This window comes from Panthera pardus, unplaced genomic scaffold (genome assembly GCF_024362965.1).
Source record: "Panthera pardus isolate Hobbes unplaced genomic scaffold, ASM2436296v1 HiC_scaffold_15, whole genome shotgun sequence".
Taxonomy (NCBI): Eukaryota; Metazoa; Chordata; class Mammalia; order Carnivora; family Felidae; genus Panthera; species Panthera pardus.
This window is the reverse complement of record NW_026526710.1, coordinates 34,811,093-34,830,135: the sequence shown is the minus strand read 5'-3', so window position 1 is coordinate 34,830,135 and position 19,043 is coordinate 34,811,093. Positions and strand designations below refer to the sequence as shown.

General features: G+C 41.7%; 1 protein-coding gene across 20 annotated transcripts in view; it reads right to left on the bottom strand.

Annotated features, from left to right (window-relative positions):
* DLGAP1 (DLG associated protein 1) overlaps positions 1 to 19,043 on the bottom strand; it is an 893,154-nt gene that overhangs the window by 306,124 nt on the left and 567,987 nt on the right. For 3 of the 20 annotated variants that reach the window (XM_019418375.2, XM_053902465.1, XM_019418379.2), the window contains exon 1: positions 18,017 to 18,147. The exons of 8 other annotated variants lie outside the window; for them this stretch is intronic. In XM_019418375.2, coding sequence (XP_019273920.1) covers positions 18,017 to 18,109 — 93 coding nt within the window. In that variant the 5' untranslated portion in view covers positions 18,110 to 18,147. Of the gene's footprint in view, positions 1 to 17,556; positions 17,756 to 18,016; positions 18,148 to 19,043 lie in introns of those variants that run through there. 9 more of the 20 variants (XM_053902462.1, XM_053902468.1, XM_019418376.2 and 6 more) reach the window with 7 other exon arrangements.

Sequence of the window (19,043 nt, the reverse complement as noted above, 5' to 3'; positions counted from 1 at the left end):
CTGAATAAATAATTTGATACTCTCCGAGGCATTTGGAACAGTAAAAGATTTGGATATGTTACTAAATAAAGAAGAGGAAAGGAAAAAAAAAAAACAAAAGAGATAGAGAAAAAACAAGAGAACGGGGGCAAAGAGAACTGGGGAGAGGATGAACTCCATGAAACAAAAACTGCTATTCTAAGGATGGGGGTGGAAAGGACAGTGAGATATTATTAGAAAATTGCCAGTCAAAATAAGGTTGGATGCAGGCCACTGAGGCAATGGCCCAATTTTTTTGTTAATTAGATGAGAGAATTGTGATTGCTAAAATAAAACTCAGATTGAGGATCTCTAGTGAAGTGAGGTCAACAAAAATAGCTAATAGGTGGGAAATTACTTTAGTCATTTGAAAGTGAAGAAACCTGTTACAAATGGGTGTTAAATTGGTTGCAGTTGTAGAGACAGAAAAGGGATTCGGGTGCAGATTATTATATGTTATACTGCTGCATAAAGAGGGTTTCAGCATGTAGTTGCTAAGGAGATGCTCATTTTAGAAGTGTGCACTCGAGGTTAGACAGTAGTCCAGACATTTGTGATTATCTCCATCTGAAAATGACGGAGTGAAAGTCTCCGCAGAATAATTATTCCAAATTAGAATATTTAGATGATCTTAAGATACTAAGAGTTGCTTGTACTTCTGGTATTGAATTGAAGAACAGTGCATAACATGTGGAAAGGCTAACCAGAAAAAAAGCTCCCACATCTTATTGAAAAAGATATTTATGGCATTATTCATAATGGTGAAAAACTGAACAAAAATTCAAACGCTAAATAACAGAGACATGGATATTCTGACCATGGTGTATTAGCATACGTCAATAGCTATGCATATTTTCATTAAAATGAGTGACGTTAAAAATAATAAGCATTTGGGGTGCCTGGGTGGCTCAGTCGGTTAAGCGTCTGACCTCAGCTCAGGTCATGATCTCCCGGTCTGTGGGTTCGAGCCCCGCGTCGGGCTCTGTGCTGACAGCTCAGAGCCTGGAGCCTGTTTCGGATTCTGTGTCTCCCTCTTTCTCTGACCCTCCCCTATTCATGCTCTCTCTCTCTCTGTCTCAAAAATAAATAAATGTTAAAAAAAATCAAAAAAAATAATAAGCATTTATTAAAATGATAAGCATTCGTATGCATACAAACGTATACAAAATTATATTTATTCTATCGCTTTGGGGAAACTACTGGCACATCCAATAGTTAGTTCCTAATTGCCAGATTCATCCGTAGACTTTTTATTCCTTGCCTAACTTGACCACTCTTTGGTAGCTGACCTTGCTGAACTTTCCCTTTCTTGAAATCCCCTTCTCCCTTTGCTTCCATGCTGTTTTGATTTCCTTTTTATCTTTTCTATCTTTCTGGCTCTTATTATTGCTTCCCTTGGCTTCACGTCTGTGATTTAACGTCTGTGCAGCCCAGGAAACCGGCCTGTACTGCTTCATCTTCTAACTTACACGTGCTCCAATGTGATCTCATTCACTCTCAAACTTGGCTCGACCTTCTATGCGATAACCTTGATGAAACTTTCCCTGATCTTGACATCTTCCTGAACTCCAGAATCATACATTCAGCTGCCTCCACTTCTCCATCTTCCTCACCTGAGGATTTTTGACCAACCTGACACCTGTAAGGCCAGGTAGAAAGATTATCTTGAAGTCCCTCTATCTTTATTCCTTCTACCTTAGTCTGAACCACAGTCATCTCTCGTCTGGATTATTTTAAGAACCTCCCAAGTAATATTTGAATAAATGAATGTTTGCCTATGGGACATCTTAAACTGGATATTCTGCAGACAGATTATCTATTCAAAATGTCTAGAACAAAATCATCTTCTCCATCTAAACTTATTCCGCCGCTCCTCCCATTGCTGCCCCCCCCCCCCGCCGCCATTATCCTGTCTCAATTGGAGGTAATGACATGCACCCAATTTTTCAAACCATAGATTGGTCATCATTTCTACTCTTTCTTCCCTGACACTTCAGTCATTCAATATCCAAATCTAGGCAATTCTATATATTTTAATAGTGTTTTCTCCTTTTTAAAATTCTTATCATCAGTATCCCACCCCCTTCCACTATAGTAAGAGCCCCTTGAGGCCAGGAGTCATGTCTTTTCAACTTTGTATTCCTAGTCCTTAACAGAGGGCCTAACATATACTTAGTGCTCACAGTGTTTGAAATAAAAAATTGTATCATGGGGGCGCCTGGGTGGCTCAGTCATTGAGTGTCAGACTTCGGCTCAGGTCATGAACTTGTGGTTTGTGAGTTGGAGCCCTGCGTTGGGCTCTGTGCTGATAGAGCACCCCCCCCCCCCCCGCTTCCCCTCGCGCTCACACTCTGTCTCTCTGTCTCTCAAAAATAAATAAAGATTAAAAAAAATTGTACCATGTGCCACAAAAGGCAAAAATATATGTAACGCGTTCATTGCAAATGTATAAAATGTACGCGTTTACATTTATGGATATTGGAAGAAGATTTCAAATGTATAAAGAATTGGTGTTTTACTGTAGGGAATAATAAGCATTTTAAGTGAAAAAGAAGCAGCAAATATGGAATTCACAGGCAAAGAGGAAGCTAGCCCCAACAGTTAAAAATAGTTTAAATAGTTTAAAATAGACTAACATAGCTTCATAGTCTAAATGATCTAATAGTTTAAAATAATGTAACAGACACAAAAATTGAGCGCTCTGTCTCCATATAAAAGAAGTATCTGGGGAATACTGCATGTATACAGTGATCTCATTTAGCTGATAACGCACGGGCTGGAGGATTTCATGCACTTTTCATACAAAGTTTAAAAAACGGTTAGGTTTAAGAAATATATCGTGTCTTAGGTGGCAGACTGTGCGGCAGGCAGGATCATGGCTCCCTGAAGATGGTCACGTCTTAACTCTACGGGATTTGTGCAGATGTTACCTTATGTGGCAAAAGGGACTTTCGCAGATGTGATAAAGTTCACGATCCTGAGATGGGGAGATTATCCTCGGTTGCCTGGGTGGGCCCAACATAACTACAAGGGTCTTTGGAAGGGAAAGAGAGGGGCAAGGAGAGTCGGAGGAGGAGACCTGACCACAGAAGCCAAGAGCGGTGATGCCATTGCAGGCTTTGAAGACTGAAGACGTAGCCAGGAGTGAAGGAATGTCGGCAAGCCTCCAGAAGCTGGAAAAGGCAGGACAATGGATTGCCCCCTAGAACCTCCAGAAGGAACACAGCCCTGCTGACCAGATTCTGACGTTGGCTCGGTGAGATCCATTTCCGACTTGTGATCTCCAGAACTATAGGATAATAAGGGTGTGTTATTTTAAGCCACGAGGTTTGTGGTGACTGGTTAGAGCAGGGACAGGAAACTAAAACACTTAGGATTTCATCAAAAACCTGGCTAAATGACATTGTGATCTCTAACAGCAAGATTTCTGCCGTGCCTTTAAGTCTGTTCTCTTGTTTCGGTTCACATTGCTCCCACCAAGTATTTAGGCTTAATGCAAATCACAGCACTGATTGGGGCATTACATAATGTCCCTTTTCCAAGCATTGTTCTACACTTTTTACATTACATTAACTCACTTAATCCTCTCAACCCCCCTATGTGATAGGTATTGTTATTAACTCCATGTTACAGAGAACCTGAGCGTTTAAAATACTCACTCAAAATTGCACGATCAGTAAACACAGGGTTTGAGCACAGCTCTCTGGCTCCAAAGCTCCAGAGAGAAAGCATTTCAAATGGAGAAGTCTTTCTTCTCTATCCGTTCTTTCTAAACCCCAGCTTGAAATGCTTCTCCCTATTAAGCCCCCATATTCTTTGTTCAAGTATCTATGCCTCTAACTTCGCTCTGAATTGTATTTATCTGTCTACAGTTCCACTAGACTGTGAGAGTAGGTGCTGTTTTTACAAAATTTTGAGTTCTCTCCTCTCAGCTTCAAACTTATATATGGGAAATCCTTATTTTTTGTTACTTGATCACTCAGGAAAAGCTCCTTTACAATAAATCCTATTACAAACTTTGAAATAGGATCTCTAAGTTCCAACACAAGACTTACTTATCTCAGGTAATGTGCATCCACAATAACAACTTTTTAAAAACTGCACATTCCTCAAATTAAAAAGTTTTTTCTCTCTTCTTCTCCTTTTTTAAATGTTTATTTATTTTTGAGAGAGAGAGAGAGAGAGAGTGCGTGAGAGAGCCTGAATGGGGGAGGGACAGAAAGAGAGGAGGACAGAGGATCTGTAGCAGGCTCCATTGACAGCCGAGAACCTGTTGCGAACCCACAAACCGCGAGATCATGACCCCAGCTGAAGTCGGAAACTCGACCGACTAAGCCACCCAGGTGCCCCCAAGAGGTTTTTCTAATGAACTGTTATAAGGAAAAAGGAAAAGTCATGCATTTTAAATTTTTACTCAGTTTTACCCAATTTTTATGATATAGTAACTTATACTTGTTAGTGACTCTTTATCTCTTTTGGAGACATGGTAAAACCTGGGACTTTTCTCCCAAGCGGGATGAACACAAACAGCTCTCCTCTTTGATTTTTTAAGTTCTAGAGTTCACTGACCCCTTAGAGTACATTCTTGCATAGTCTAAATGTCCACAGACCCAGGCTAAGAACACTTAAAGTACGTGGGTGGGCGTGTCCTGCCTTTCTTCATTTGAGTTCTCCTTAACCCCCGACCCAGCCCTCCACCCCACCAAGGGGTCTTCTCAAGGTAGGATTACTTCAGCCATCAGCCAAACTATTCCTCCGTTCTGCCGGGCTGCCTCAGCCCCATGACCCACAGATGCTCCTGGCCTGGAAACCCTCTTCCTCTCAGGGTCTGCATCAAGGAGTTCTGCCTTAGGAAGCTTTTCTAGAAAGGTCTTTTCTGGAAAGCAAGCATTCCAACTGGCCTGCCACCCATAGCACTTTTCTGGCCTGCTGGGCTGAAGCAATCTTTCTTTCCAGGCCCTGAAGACGGCCAAAGAACACTTGTTTTCAGAGAGCAATATGGGAAAATAGGGCTCTTGATGTTTGGTAAAGAAACAAATGAGGCGAGACAGCATATTTTTTCAGGTAATGCCAGTTCCCTCAAAACAGAAAACTACTTTAAAAAGTACATTGTGGTTATTGTTCCATGAGACTCCTGCCTGTTATCTAAATAGGTAATTATATTTATAATTTAGAATGGTGTGCACAAGTCTCGACACCCATAAATTGGTACATTATTTTTTTAGTATGCAGTGGGAAGGTGTGAGAGTCAGACCCATCTTGATGAATGGGGTTAAATTTTTTTTTTAATGTTTATTTATTTTTGAGAGACAGAGACAGAGTGTGAGCGGGGAAGGGGCAGAGAGAGAGAGAGAGAGAGAGAGAGACAGAAAGGCACAGAATCTGAAGAGGCTCCAGGCTCTGAGCTGTCAGCACAGAGCCCGACTCGGGGCTCGAACTCACAAGCCGTGAGATCATGAAATCGGAAGTCGGATGCTTAACTGACTGAGCCACCCAGGTGCCCCATTGATGAATGGGGTTAAAGTAAACACTGTCCTGATAACTCACGGTGATACGAATACTCCAAGGGACTCTCCTGAAAGATCTTGCCCTTTGATCAAAGGCGGAAGAAGGTGAGGAGTGCCCCACGTGCAGCCATGATGCAAACCGGGGAGCCTGACTGGTACCAGCTGTGTGACTGGCTGTGGCACATATTCCTATGCATTGTCAACTTCTGGATCTATTTGCACCCAGATGCAGCTCCTAGAGGTGCCAGGACGTCATAGTTTACAAATACATGTGAGTAGGAGAAAAGTTTTGCTTTGTCTGAGAGAGAGCTTCAGCCCACAGCTCCAAGAGTGTGCGTGGAAATATTATTCTAGGTGCTGCCTGGTGGGCTAATGGTGAGTCAGTACAAAATGGAGAGGAGGAGCAGAGTAAGGTCCTGGATGGGACAGCGCCAGGGGCCTGGGGAAGATCAAGGGAAACTGTGTGACGTGCCCAGCACAATGCCCCACCCATAACGAGTGACTAAGAAACGGTAGGTGAACTCTGGGTGAAATCCCAGACTAGGTGTCACGTTTCTAGCGAAAAGTTGGTTTTCCTTACTGAAAACGAGCTCCTTTATAGAATTTACTCCTCAAAATAACTCCACGTGGTAAGTATTTTACAAAGGAGGAGGAGCTAGACGATGAGTGGGAGTGGCTTACTTAATGGCACATAGTGAGTAAGTGGAGGACAGCGCTCACTCGGGACAGCCCTCACTCCCTGTGCCTCCCTGCGCCCATCCGGCCATAATGGGACGGGATTGGCCGGTTCTGGCACCTCTAAGCAAGGAGGTATCACAACAGGACATTACCTTCTCTTGGCGAAACCCAAGTCTAGTAGAAGTCATTACATTAAAACAGACAAAAAACCAACTAGAGCAATGTTGTCCAATAGCATTTTCCACCATGATGGGAATGTTTTATATCTGTTTGTCCCATAGGGTAAACACCAGCCACGTGTGACTGCTGAGCACTAGCAATGTGGCTATTGTGACTGAGGAACTGAATTTTGTGTTATTTCACTTTAATTAATGTAAATTTAAATAGCCACCTGTGGCTAGTGGCTACCATGTTGGACAGTAGAGAACTAGACCATGTGATTTAAAAGGAACGCTAAGGGCCATCTACTCGGATTTCCTTCCCCCTGTTCCTGACACGTTTATCCAGCCTCTCAGTACACATTAGAAAAAAAAAAAAAAAAAAAAAAGAAGTTTCTTTACTTATTTTGAGAAAGAGAGAGAGAGAGAGGGAGAGAGAATCCCAAGCAGGCCACACCGTCAGCCCAGAGTCTGATGTGGGGCTTGAACTCACCAACCACGAGGCTGTGACCTGAGCCAAAACCAAGAGTCAGATGCTTAATCTCCTGAGCCCGAGGCCCAGGAGCCCCGTCGTCACACGTGTTTAAGAAGCTCTTCTCCTGACTTGGGATCTGATGCCTTTGTTGGGAAAAAAGTCTCCCTACTCTTTTTTTTTTTTTTTTTTCTTTTTATTTATTTTTGGGACAGAGAGAGACAGAGCATGAACGGGGGAGGGGCAGAGAGAGAGGGAGACACAGAATCGGAAACAGGCTCCAGGCTCCGAGCCATCAGCCCGGAGCCTGACGCGGGGCTCGAACTCACGGACCGCGAGATCGTGACCTGGCTGAAGTCGGACGCTTAACCGACTGCGCCACCCAGGCGCCCCCGTAGTCTCCCTACTCTTAACAGTAGCATCTTCAGGTGTACGTCCTGGGGATACAGGTGGGTTTTGGTGTAATGTACTCATTCATTATTCCCTGGAGACATCTCTTGATATGCTCTCTCGGGGCTCCTCTTGTGCCTGTGAACTTTTAGGTCTCCAAGGGTAGCCCTACCTGCATCTCAGTTCTCCGGGTGCACAGTGTTGCACTGTCAGCCACAGAATCTTGGAGATCCCGTTGTGCTGGCCTGTGGCTGAGCTGAGCACAAGAGGCAGGATGGCTGTGAGGATGCCCTCCCTCTCCACCAGTGCTCTGCTCTCTGTCCAGATTTCTTCTCCAAGGCCCGGGCAGCCCCACTGCCTCTGGGGCCAGCAGCCTGGTTGTTGGGCTCAGCCTGGTTGGTGTCTGATGCCTCCTGTGCCCCTCTGGGGTGTCTTCCCCTGCTCTTTCTTATTCTCATGCCATTGCTCATCCTTAAAAATGCTGCCCAGAGAGTTAAATTTGGGGTTTGGCCTCCAGGGTAAACTGTCTCCTTCATCTTTGGGAAATATGAGTATTTTAGGGAAAAAAAAAATTATTCTATATCGTCTTCTCCACTAGAGACTAAATCCTGTCCTCCATTTACCTATTTTCACCAGCTGGGTGAAAATTTCACCAGCCATCTTATCTGTACTGTTCCTCCATTTACCTCCATTTACCTATTTTCACCAGCCATCTTATCTGTACTGTTCCTTTCCCCAAACTGGTCTTTCCTTTCCCATGTTTATCTAGGCCCCTCTCCCAGATTTCAGTCTGGGTCACACAGTTGGCAAATAGGTCTTGGTTGAAGGAAAAGCTTGTTGAAAATGGCAGTTCTATTAAATCACTTAACAAAAATTTTTATTATACACCTGTGATCTAGATAATACAAAGGACTACATATTTTGATAGTTGGGTGGAGCTCTTGGTTGGAGCTGAGAAATACAACACTACATTCTATTCATCCATTAATCTAATTAAATGAAATTAAATTGGCATGGTTTAATTTTAGTGAATTCATTTCTTACAAGTCCCCATTAAGTGAATAATTAACATTTCATTCTTATGTCTGGGGGTATTTTAGAAAATACTGAACCAAGAGAAAGTGGAGGCTGCAGAATATATTAAGACTGTATCCATTACTTTAAATGAACTTCATCTGGGCTTAAACAAAGAGGAAAGTGCATGAAGTAAGGGCTTGCTAGAACACTGAATTGCCTGCAGTGAGATACATGTACATGAGGAGAAATCCAAAATGAGCTGAGAAGTGGGAGAATACAGACTACATTGACTTCCAAGTTCATAACTGAGGATGGCACCTTTTATCCTGATGCATTTCTGAAGTCTGACCCCTCTGTATTGTTACCTATTATAAGAATTTAGCTTAAACTCTACTAACATACCCTAACAGCATATGTTTCTTGGATATACACAGCCACCTCTAAGGTGGTACATGAGTGCTTTGCATTGTATATTATATGACTCCCTTAATTCAGTGATATGCTCATAGGTAATTAAGAAGCGTTCTAAAGATAGACCTTTAGAGAAACTTATCTTTTCCTTGAGACCTAGAGTAGTAGTTTGACAAATAGTAAAACTAGTGAACTTCTTAAAGATTTAGTTAACGATCTGGGTTATATGGAGCTCGTGCACCAAGCAGAATTCTGGCTCACAATACACCTGAGAAATATCACTCCGGTCTCCCAAAAGGACAACATGTAAAGTCACAGTGACTTATAGAGGAATTGGGTTTGGGGATTCCTAGTTCATTTCCTCATCATTTCAGTGAAATTACTTCTTTTTTTTTTTTTTTTAATTTTTTTTTTTTAATGTTTATTTATTTTTGAGACAGAGAGAGACAGAGCATGAACGGGGAGGGGCAGAGAGAGAGGGAGACACAGAATCGGAAGCAGGCTCCAGGCTCTGAGCCATCAGCCCAGAGCCTAACGCGGGGCTCCAACTCACGGACCGTGAGATCGTGACCTGAGCCGAAGTCGGCCGCCCAACCGACTGAGCCACCCAGGCGCCCCACAGTGAAATTACTTCTTATGGAAGCAAACATCCCTACATTAAAGCAAGCAGAGGATATTAAATGGGCATTTCATACCACATTTATTTGGACATAACTTTCCAGTGTTACTAACAACACCATTAACTACAATCAGGTTGGCAGTCTCAAGGGATCAGTAGTGTTGTTTCCTGTTGAAACAAATGATTCATCAAAACAGCCTTGAGAGATGGCTGTTTCATGGATTGAGGTACGATTTTCCAGTTACATGAAACGATACTGTGCTACTACAATTTAGCAATTTATATATCTGACTTTGTAAACAAATCTCGCATGTTCCTTGCTTTCTAACATGGCCACTTTCCAAACTAGACTTATGTTTATACCCAATCATAAAGACAGAATCTGTGTTTTCATCATTAGTTGATCGTTTTTAAAATTGTTATTAAAAGAGATGCTCGTGAAGAAACAACCCTCCAGGAAAAGAACAAAGGGCACAGTCACAAAGTTTAGAGGCAGGACATGCTGGAAAGTGAACAGATTTTGGAATCAGAGCAGGGCTTAAATCTCCGTTATGTCCCTTACTAGTGGGATAATCTTGAGCAAATTAATTACCCCCATTTTGTGTGTAATGCAGGTCTGAGAAGTTACCCCAGTAACTTTGAGAAATAAGGGCAATAGATATGAAGCATAGGCCGATAGAACTTTCTCAATATATTATGGTCCCTTTCCTCCTCCGCCTTCTCCTTTATCTTCTCATTGCCATCATTCATTATCACACGGAAGCACATCTGGCAGGTACTGAACATGAGAAGATGCTCAGTTCGGTGCTGTGGAAAGGAATCAAGGGCCCTGTGTGTTCTTCAAAATGTCAGTTCCTCTCTCTGGGTCACAGATGAGGAAGAAGGTAGGAGGGTGACAGATGCATTTGTCCATCAAAGCCAAGAAGTGATTGGAAAGTGTGGCTCAATCGGGAGCTCTGGGTGCGCCACGATCAGCTGTTGTTTTCATGCGCGGGGCACCAGACTGCAGCCTGGGAGAGCTGTCGCTGCTAATTAAACTTCCCAATGTTGGGATAGCTACCTGACATTGTTCTGACTTTTATCAGGACAGTGGATCGAGGGGGAAGGGATTTGGATTGGAATCTTCCTATTCTTGCCTCTGTTTTAAACGGTTGTATCAAGTTTGCTGTCTATGAACAAGGGAGCCCATGGTTCAAAAGCATAAAAAGCCCTGGGCTAACTGGCCGTTCAAGTTCTTCCTGACACCTGCTTCTATCGACTGACTGCGTGTGCTCCCTGGGAGTTGATAAGGAAGAAAGGCACAACGAGATGCACTCTCCAGAAACTCTAGCAGCAGACTAAACCACAACCAAATTAGACCCAGTTCCTGGAGTGGGAAAAGGAGGGGCGGGGCAGGCAGCAGAGTTTCTCCAGTGTCCAGGATACCAAGACAAATGAATGTCTCGTGCTACGTGGTTGAGGAGCGCTCACACACGGGGTAAGAGGAACTGAGGAAGACTTGCTTTGCCGCCCTGCTTCTGGACTGCTCTCTACAACTGAAGAGCCATGAGAGTGCCAGTTAGTTTCTCTAGGCCTCAGTTTCCTCCTTGTAAGCGTGATTTTGGGGTCGTCTCCCATTCCCAGTTACATAATAGCTACCTAAAAAAATCGGGGAAGAAAAGACAAGAAAGGAAGAAAGAGAAGAAGAAAAAGAAAGGAACAGGAGAAAACACAGCTAAGCCCCATTCTCTCTGCTCAGTAGGATGCAGGGGATGGGGTGTGTGTGTGAAAGTAGGAAGCAGTATAATTAACCTCACATATCTGATTTCCGAGGGTTACTGCAGTAAGATCGGTGAAGGACGTTATTAAGGTCTTGCCTAGCATGCGTACGGTCTTCTAGGGAGATCCATAATATCACTCTGGGAGATGGGGTGATATTTATGAGGACAGGGCACAGAGCACAAGCAAGGTCAGTCTGGAGGAGAAATGAGGATGTAGTTTCCAACTTCCTACCACGGAGTAGGAATTGGTTATCTAGATTTACCAATGGAATCTAATAAATAACAGTTGGCTTTGGGATTTTTTTTTTTTTAAAGCAGCATGAAAAGTCAAAATATGTATTTTTAAAGAAGCGTGAAAGCTCATAGGAGACATTTTTGATCGATTGTTCAGTTCATGAGATCATCTGGCGTGAAATAAAGTGTTTCTTTTTCTGTGCAGTGATTGCATAAGCCAAATATGGCAGAGCGACCTACACGATAATTTTCGGCCTATGGATCTGATTTTTTACAAGCCTCACCACACACCCCTCACAGAGGGTTCTTGTTTTTGGTGGATTTGTTTCACCTTCTTTATGAAAGCCTTCAAGAGAAGGCAGCAAGCAGGAAAATCAGCTATTTATAGGCTTTTTTTTTTGACGAAAAGTGTCTGCTCAGCGTGCCATGGAACACTTCCAAGCGGTGGGAGAACAGGAAACTATCTAAAATCAACTAGAAGGCTGGAGGAGTGTTACGGGGGAAAGATTCTTACAGGGGAATCATTTTCAGAAAGCTTAGGTTTCATTTGCAAACAAATGACAGTTACTTTCACCGACACCCCCCGAGTTACCAAAGAGCCCGCTAAACTTGTACTAGTTGAGGAAAGAAGACGACGAAGAAAAGACATGACTTCTCCAGAGATTATAAGCAGCTGGGATTTTTAATGGAACTTAAAAGGGGCGCCACTCTCTGTATCTATTTACTGCCGGAGGGGCCACAGGTCAGACCAGTGTGCATGTAGAACAGTTTTGCTGGTAGGTGGCCTATGTGTAGCTGGCTTCAGAGGGTGGGGAGGATTAATCTGGGACTTTGGGCATGAGCAAGGAAGACAGACGGACCAGGGCCTGTTGTCACTGCTAGCATTAGTGGAGGAACTCCCACTTCTCAAAGTTGCTCTGCTGGGAACACTCCTCGGAAAACCCGGATGAGTCGTTACGGGAGGCAAGTGGCTAGAGCCCCCTCGTAGACAAGCTTCCACAGCCATTGCTGTGAATGAAACTCGTCCTGTTGAGTTAGCCAAAGCTGCCCGGAATTAGGCGGTCTTGACAGACTTAAGACACGAAAGCAAAAGCAGGTCTTCTCTGAAGCACCTAAAGCTTCGGGAAGCCAGAGGAAATGCGTTCCGTTGGCAAATATAAGCCATGGGAAAACCTGACCCGCTGAGGCTGGGCTATCAAAAGATTGACCCTTGGTGATCTTTGCATCTGCAGGCAAAAGCCTCACATGTTTCGTTGGAACACGGGTGAAGAAGCCTTAAACGTCCACTGGGACACTGGGAGAGGGCTTTCCTTTACCAGGAAATCAGATATGCTCGTCCTAACCCTGGTTTAATAAAAGTTGGGTGAGGCTAAATAGAAGACAGTGGTGTGGTACGGGGAACCCATGAAGAAGCTGTGAAGCATTTTGATATCTGAAGGTCTGGAAACTCAAAACATTTCACACTATTTTTTCCCACATTAGAAATTAATTTTTTCCCGAAGACCTGAACAAACATAGGACTCATATCATTAGGCCCATTTTACAGACACAGAAATGGAAGTACGGATGAAGGGAGACCAAAATCATGTTGGAAGTCAGCAGCAATGGTAAAATTCATGGAACGCCCGAAGCCCGTGTTTTCATCTGTTAGACTCTACTGCCCCCTTCAGTAAATAAGATGATAAATGTAGGCTGATCGTTCCCTAGAGTCGGGTTAAAGTGTGGCTCTTAGGTTGATCTCGGTGTGGGAATCACCCAGCACTATAGAATCAAACTCTCTCGGGTTGACGTCAGAAATCTTTATTTTATAGACATTTTAAAGGTGATTCTTGCGCACACAAAGTTAAGGAAACATTGCCCTAAATATTCAACGATGGGGCAAGTGGCTACATGTATATATGATTCTATACATATGGCCACAGCTTTGTTAACAATTTTTTTAATGTTTATTTAGTTTTCAGAGAGGGATACAGAGTGCGAGTGGGCGGTGGTGGCAGAGAGAGAGGGAGACACAGAATCTGAAGGAGGCTCTAGGCTCTGGGCTGTCAGCACAGAGACGGATGTGGGGCTCGAACTCGTGAACTGTGAGATCATGACCTGAGCCGAAGTTGGACGCTTCGCTGACGGAGCCACCCAGGCGCCCCTACGGTAACAATTTTCATACTAGGGAAGGTAAGGTGGGAAGTGTGGGATGCTTGCTACCAAGATAGTGTAAGACACCAGAGAGAAGTACGTTGGGCTCCGAGTCCCAGGGCTCTGAGTGTAGTGCTTAAAGATTACATATCCAAACATGGGGCATGTCTGCCCCATTTGCCCTCCTTTGGTACATGAGTCACTCATAATGAAACCACAGAGACGCAGGAGGGACCGATGGGGATAATAGGAGAAACAGACCTATTTCTATTTGTTAGAAATTAAAAATATACCACTCTGCCCTTTGTAACCACAGAATTACAAATTGCAGGTAATTATTTAGTTACCAACAGTTTTCATCACTTGTAAATCTTTTAAGCCACAAACATGATTCGGATCTCAGTTTGAGATCAGTTCTTTTTTCCCTTTGCCTCCTTGGGCCTTGACCTCACTGCCTTAAAAGGATGTAGGAAGGATGGATAAGCTATTCTTTGAAAAGGGCCTTAAAGGTTTTCACAGATGTGTGAAACATCATGGGAAAAAGAACAGGGCTGTCGCTGGGCAGTGAGCCTGCTGGTCTCAGTCCCCTACCGACAAGATGACTGATCTTATATCAGTCAAGGTGTCTCCCTAAGGTTTATTTTTGTCATTTTTAGAAAGAGTGACTTCGACTAAATACTCTCAAAGAATTCTTCCATATGGTGATTGTTAGATGAGAAATACGTCGATAGGAAGATGCTATGTCCGCCTTTCAGGAAGAAGTTTTAAAGGAGAAGGTCTACCAGATGGCCTTCCAAAAGGGGTTCTAAAATGCTAAAACTATTATTTTTCTGAAAAACAAAAAACAAAACCTGCTCGATTCTTTACCTACCTTAAGGTTTTAGGGACCGTAGGGTAAAATTCGGGAGGAGTTACACGATTCTGAAGGTCTATATTAAACAGTGGAAGGAAAAAGAAAAAAACAAGTGGAGAAATCGTTTCCTTTCATTGTTGTTGGATGTCTCTTTGTAGGAAAGGTTTTTACCCTCATACCAGTGAAGCAAGACATCCCTAACTGGTTTCTACTAATGGTCCGAGGTGAAGTTCAATATAATCATTGTAAAGGCAAAATAATGAGTTGTCTAGTGAGAGCTTTGGGAAAGCTGATCCCCTACTCTGTAGTCATTCTTATATGGATATCGTGAAATTGTGTGTTTGAAATGGATCTTATGTCATGAATCAGAGATCAGAGAAAGCATATACATATAAATGCAAATTTTGAAGTATGAGTCCAGGGATGTTTATGCAGATGCAATGTGTATGTGTGGACCTGTACACATGCGTACTACAGACAGTAACTCTGGACTCCACATAATTCTGCTTCATAGACAGTTCTGTGATATCAAAAGACTGAATCTGTGGGAAATTTCCTAGTTCCGTGAGAACAATGAGTAGAAAGTTCGCCTGAGAGAATAGTGACTTAATGTACACGAAAGAAAAGATCTACCTGTCTAGAAAACTCATTTTGCAAATGTAATTAGAAGTCTCTTTATCTTGGAAATGGAAACAAGGTAGGGCATGTTGCTTAACTTTAGGGAAAAAAAAACACGTCAGTTTTTAAAGATAGTTTTACATATTCTTACACTGAAAAGACCGGAGAATCAGAATTTCTTTGGCCATCAGTGTTCTCCAAGGGGGGTAGGGGAAGAGTTAAAAAAAATACCAGAAACAAATAATTGGTCAGAAGCGACAGAAGGAGTGAGACGATATGCTTCTCCTTACACTGTATTCCCTCCTTTACCTTTGTTAACTGTATAACAGCAGTGAATTCATTCTTATATGTTTATCTTTTAGCTAGAGAGAGGACTGGGTTGAAGGAGACTAAATCATTCATTGAGAAAAATTAGAGCACAACCCCCCCACCCCCATTGCAGTTTCAGTCTAAGAATTTATAAAAAACATTTAAATATGCATTTACAAAAATAAAGTAAAAAAATGTTCCCTGTTCCATAATGTGTGTTCCAAGTGGCAGTTACCAGGGGCAGAACCTAATGATAGGGGATGGTCAAGATGATCTTGAGAAGCAGATAAATGAGCTCTGGATGGGAAGTTATACAGCCATGTTATTTTTATCCAGTGGGAAAAGTTATGGATTCAAAGGTTCAAATGAGTAATAAAAATCAGTGAGGTCACATAACTCTTCATGGCTATCATTAATAGTAACCTGGTTTTACCTGAAAAGGCCAATTTTAATTTTTCTCTACCAAGCTACCCCCTGGAAAATGACAGAAAAAAATCTGACCAAGAGGTATTATAGTTTGAACCACGTGAAGCTTCTGGGTTTCAGTTGTTTAGACCTATAAAGATGGAATTTCTCCATGATTCAGTGGGCACAATAACCTGCTAAGAGAGGTTGTTGCCTTTGAACTTAAAGCAAAATGGTTAAAACCTAATCTAATCACCAAATCAAAGCCAGCTTGGTAATATTGCATGTATTTTTTAGTAGTCCCTATAAAATCTCAAACAAAAGACCAATGTGTTCTACCACTCACAAATCACCGTTCCTGTAAAGTTGTATAAAGCTACGATCTCAAGTAGACAAGAGATTATGGATGAATCTTTCTGTACAGAATATGAATGATTACTTTGAGTTTTTGCCATCAATTTACTTCCAAGCAACCTGTTTTCTAAGGAGGATAGAGAATGAGGAAAAAAAGTCCACTGGCCACTAAGAGATCCAGGGCTAGTTTTTCTCTTATTTTGTGCTAACCAGAGGTATGCCTTCCTTTATTAGATTGGACTCTGATTGGAAAACATGTCTTGTGAAACCTTTGATTATGCTAACAAAGCACCTTAGAATAGTGAAATCGCAATCCAAGAATCATGAAGTTTCTTTAACAGCTTTCAGGAAGGATTTCCTATTTCTTTTTTTGAGCTTCTTTCGACTACCACTGACTCTTCTCTCACAGTGCTTTGCCAATTGTCTCCCCCACATCTCCACTATTATTTGGATATGGGCAATAGTGAGAATTAGACTCAGAGAATTACCAGGATTCTGCTAGCTGCACACTTTATTCTATGGTCAAAGTTAGGATCAGACAGGAGCAACCTTATTTTTCCATTAACAAAGAGGACACCTTTACTAAGATCAGTAAAAAATAGGGAGAAGACTTTGCAAGCCAAGTAGGAAATACATTCAAGAATCTTGACACTCCTTGCTGGATTATTAAGGCCATTTAAATTAAAAATAAAGAAAATTATCAGTTCATGTAGTTGACAGGTTTTGTTTTTTTTTTTTTAAAGGCAGCAAGGAAACATTACAGTAACCAAGTAACCAAAGTCACTAGCAGAATTGCTCAGCACTGTCACACACTTAATATAAAGTAGTTTTAATTGATTTAATATAATTTAAATTGTTCCAAAACGAAAGGAAAGAAAACCTCAGCCGGGGAAGGAAAACTCCCACTAGGCAAAGACTGACATAATCTTGAACAAAATTTCGAAAATTAGTTGTACTTGCACTGAAAAAAATCCTGGGTTCATGCTTGTTATGAATGATTCTTCAGTGGTTTTTTTTTTTTTTTTTTTTTGGTGGAGTCTAATTTAACCAACAGATAAAAAAGAAAGAAGGAAAGAAGGAAAGAAAGAAGGAAGGAGGGAAGGAAGGAGGGAGGGAAGAAAGGAAGGAAGGAAAGGAAGAAGGAAAGAAAGAAAGAAAAAAAGAAAGAAAGAAAGAAAGAAAGAAAGAAAGAAAGAAAAAGAAAGAAAGAAAGAAAGAAAAGGAAAAAAAACAAAAAAGCAAAAAACTCCAACCATCCAGAAATTTTAATTTTGCAAAGGAACAGTAAGCATTTAGGATCCTTGCCTGGAAAACAACCGATCACATTTCAATCACTAGCCACGCAATGTCCTCTAATAGAACCTAGCACCTTAGATCAACTGTGTCAATGAAAGATTTTACGAAGCCTCTGTGACACAGATTTGTCAGGTATCCAATATCTCAACCTGTTTCTTACCATCTCTACATGCATTAATTTATTAGCTCTTTCAGTCTTTCTAGCTACTATTTACAGAAGAAATAAATGAACAAAAACTATCCCCCCCCCCCCCACCCCGGCAAAACCCCCACTCAAACCAAAAACACACTCTCACCAAATACAAAGTAATAAAAGAGTTGTACCCAAACCTGGTCAGTCCTTCCATTTCTTGAAACTTGCACACAAACTGAAGAAACCCACTCAGCCTTAAAAAGGTCGATCATTTCTCTCTCCTAAAATTTCATCTCTGAGAGTGGCTTTCTTTCTCCGTCTCTGTCTTGCTCTCTCTCTCCCTCTCTCTCTGTGTGTCTCTACTTCTACCGGGGAGAGCGTTTTGTTTCCCTTTTCCTGTTTCTGCTGCTGGATGAATGCAAAATACATGATTGAAGGGATTTTTTTTTTTCAGGTTAACAGTTGGAAATCTAAAATCTTGCTCTTCTGAATGGCTTTATATGCTAGTCACTCAACACTTAACGTTCACATAAAGAAGCATATACAGAACCAAGAATCCTGCTTTTCTAAAGCAAAACAAAACAACCACAAAAACTCCTTTTATTCCTTTGAGCCCATTCTTATTTTATTTACTTAACTATTAGCACTTACCCGGAGATGTGCCATAAATGCTCTATTCCAAATGTATAAAAGCCAACCACATCTCAACTGAGAATTAAACAGTTTTAATGTCTTCAAATCCATGTCCCTGCTCCAAACCCTGATACAGTCACTGGCAGCGGTACAAGATTCTAAACAGCAGACATCTGATTCTTGACATTTAAAAATAACAATATTGGGGGGAAAGAAAAGGGAGTCTTTTTTTTTTTTTATTAACTACAAACAGCTTGTGAGTGAGCACATACCACAATCGACTGTATTAACCGGGTCTTGCAATAATTTCAAGCTACAGGACTTTATTTCTAAATCCACGTCAGACAGAGGCCAAATACCTACAGACTTCTCACTTTCTGTATAACCGTGGCAATGGCCGAAGTTAAATTAATTTCAAGAGATAGTTTTATAAGGAGAAAATCAGGGCTTTGCTAGTATTTACATTCTATTAGTGGTGAATACTGATTTAACTTTTGTGCAGTCTTGAATCCAATTGGGGACATATCAATCATTCTGTCGCTTGTCTAAGATGGGTCACATTTCATGTACGTGTATTCTCAACTGTAGGCACAAATAACAAGTCAAAGGAACACATACATTTGCTACAGAAGAAAACAGGTAATAAAATGAAAATGAAACGCATTTCTTTCGGTTTCTGGAGCACATTTTAGACATAGATCTGGGATCAAGTCTTAGCTCTTTTACTCACTATCTAAGCATTGCTTGGTAAGTGATTTAATCTTTCATGCCTTAGTTTAGTCATCTGTAAAACTGGAGTAAATAGTAATACGTTACGAAGTTATTTCAGGTACTAAATGAGATACTGTGTCATTTCTGGCACACAACAGGTATTTGATATATGCCACTTCCTCCCTCTGTTTTATATCTGGAAGGGGTAGGGGTTCGACACGGTAACTAGAAAAATCCAGGCTATGAAGCCAGATGAATCTGTTCTGACCCTCCATGTTGTCGCATACTGTGTCGGTAGGTAAATTACTTAACCTGATTTACTAAATCTCAGTCT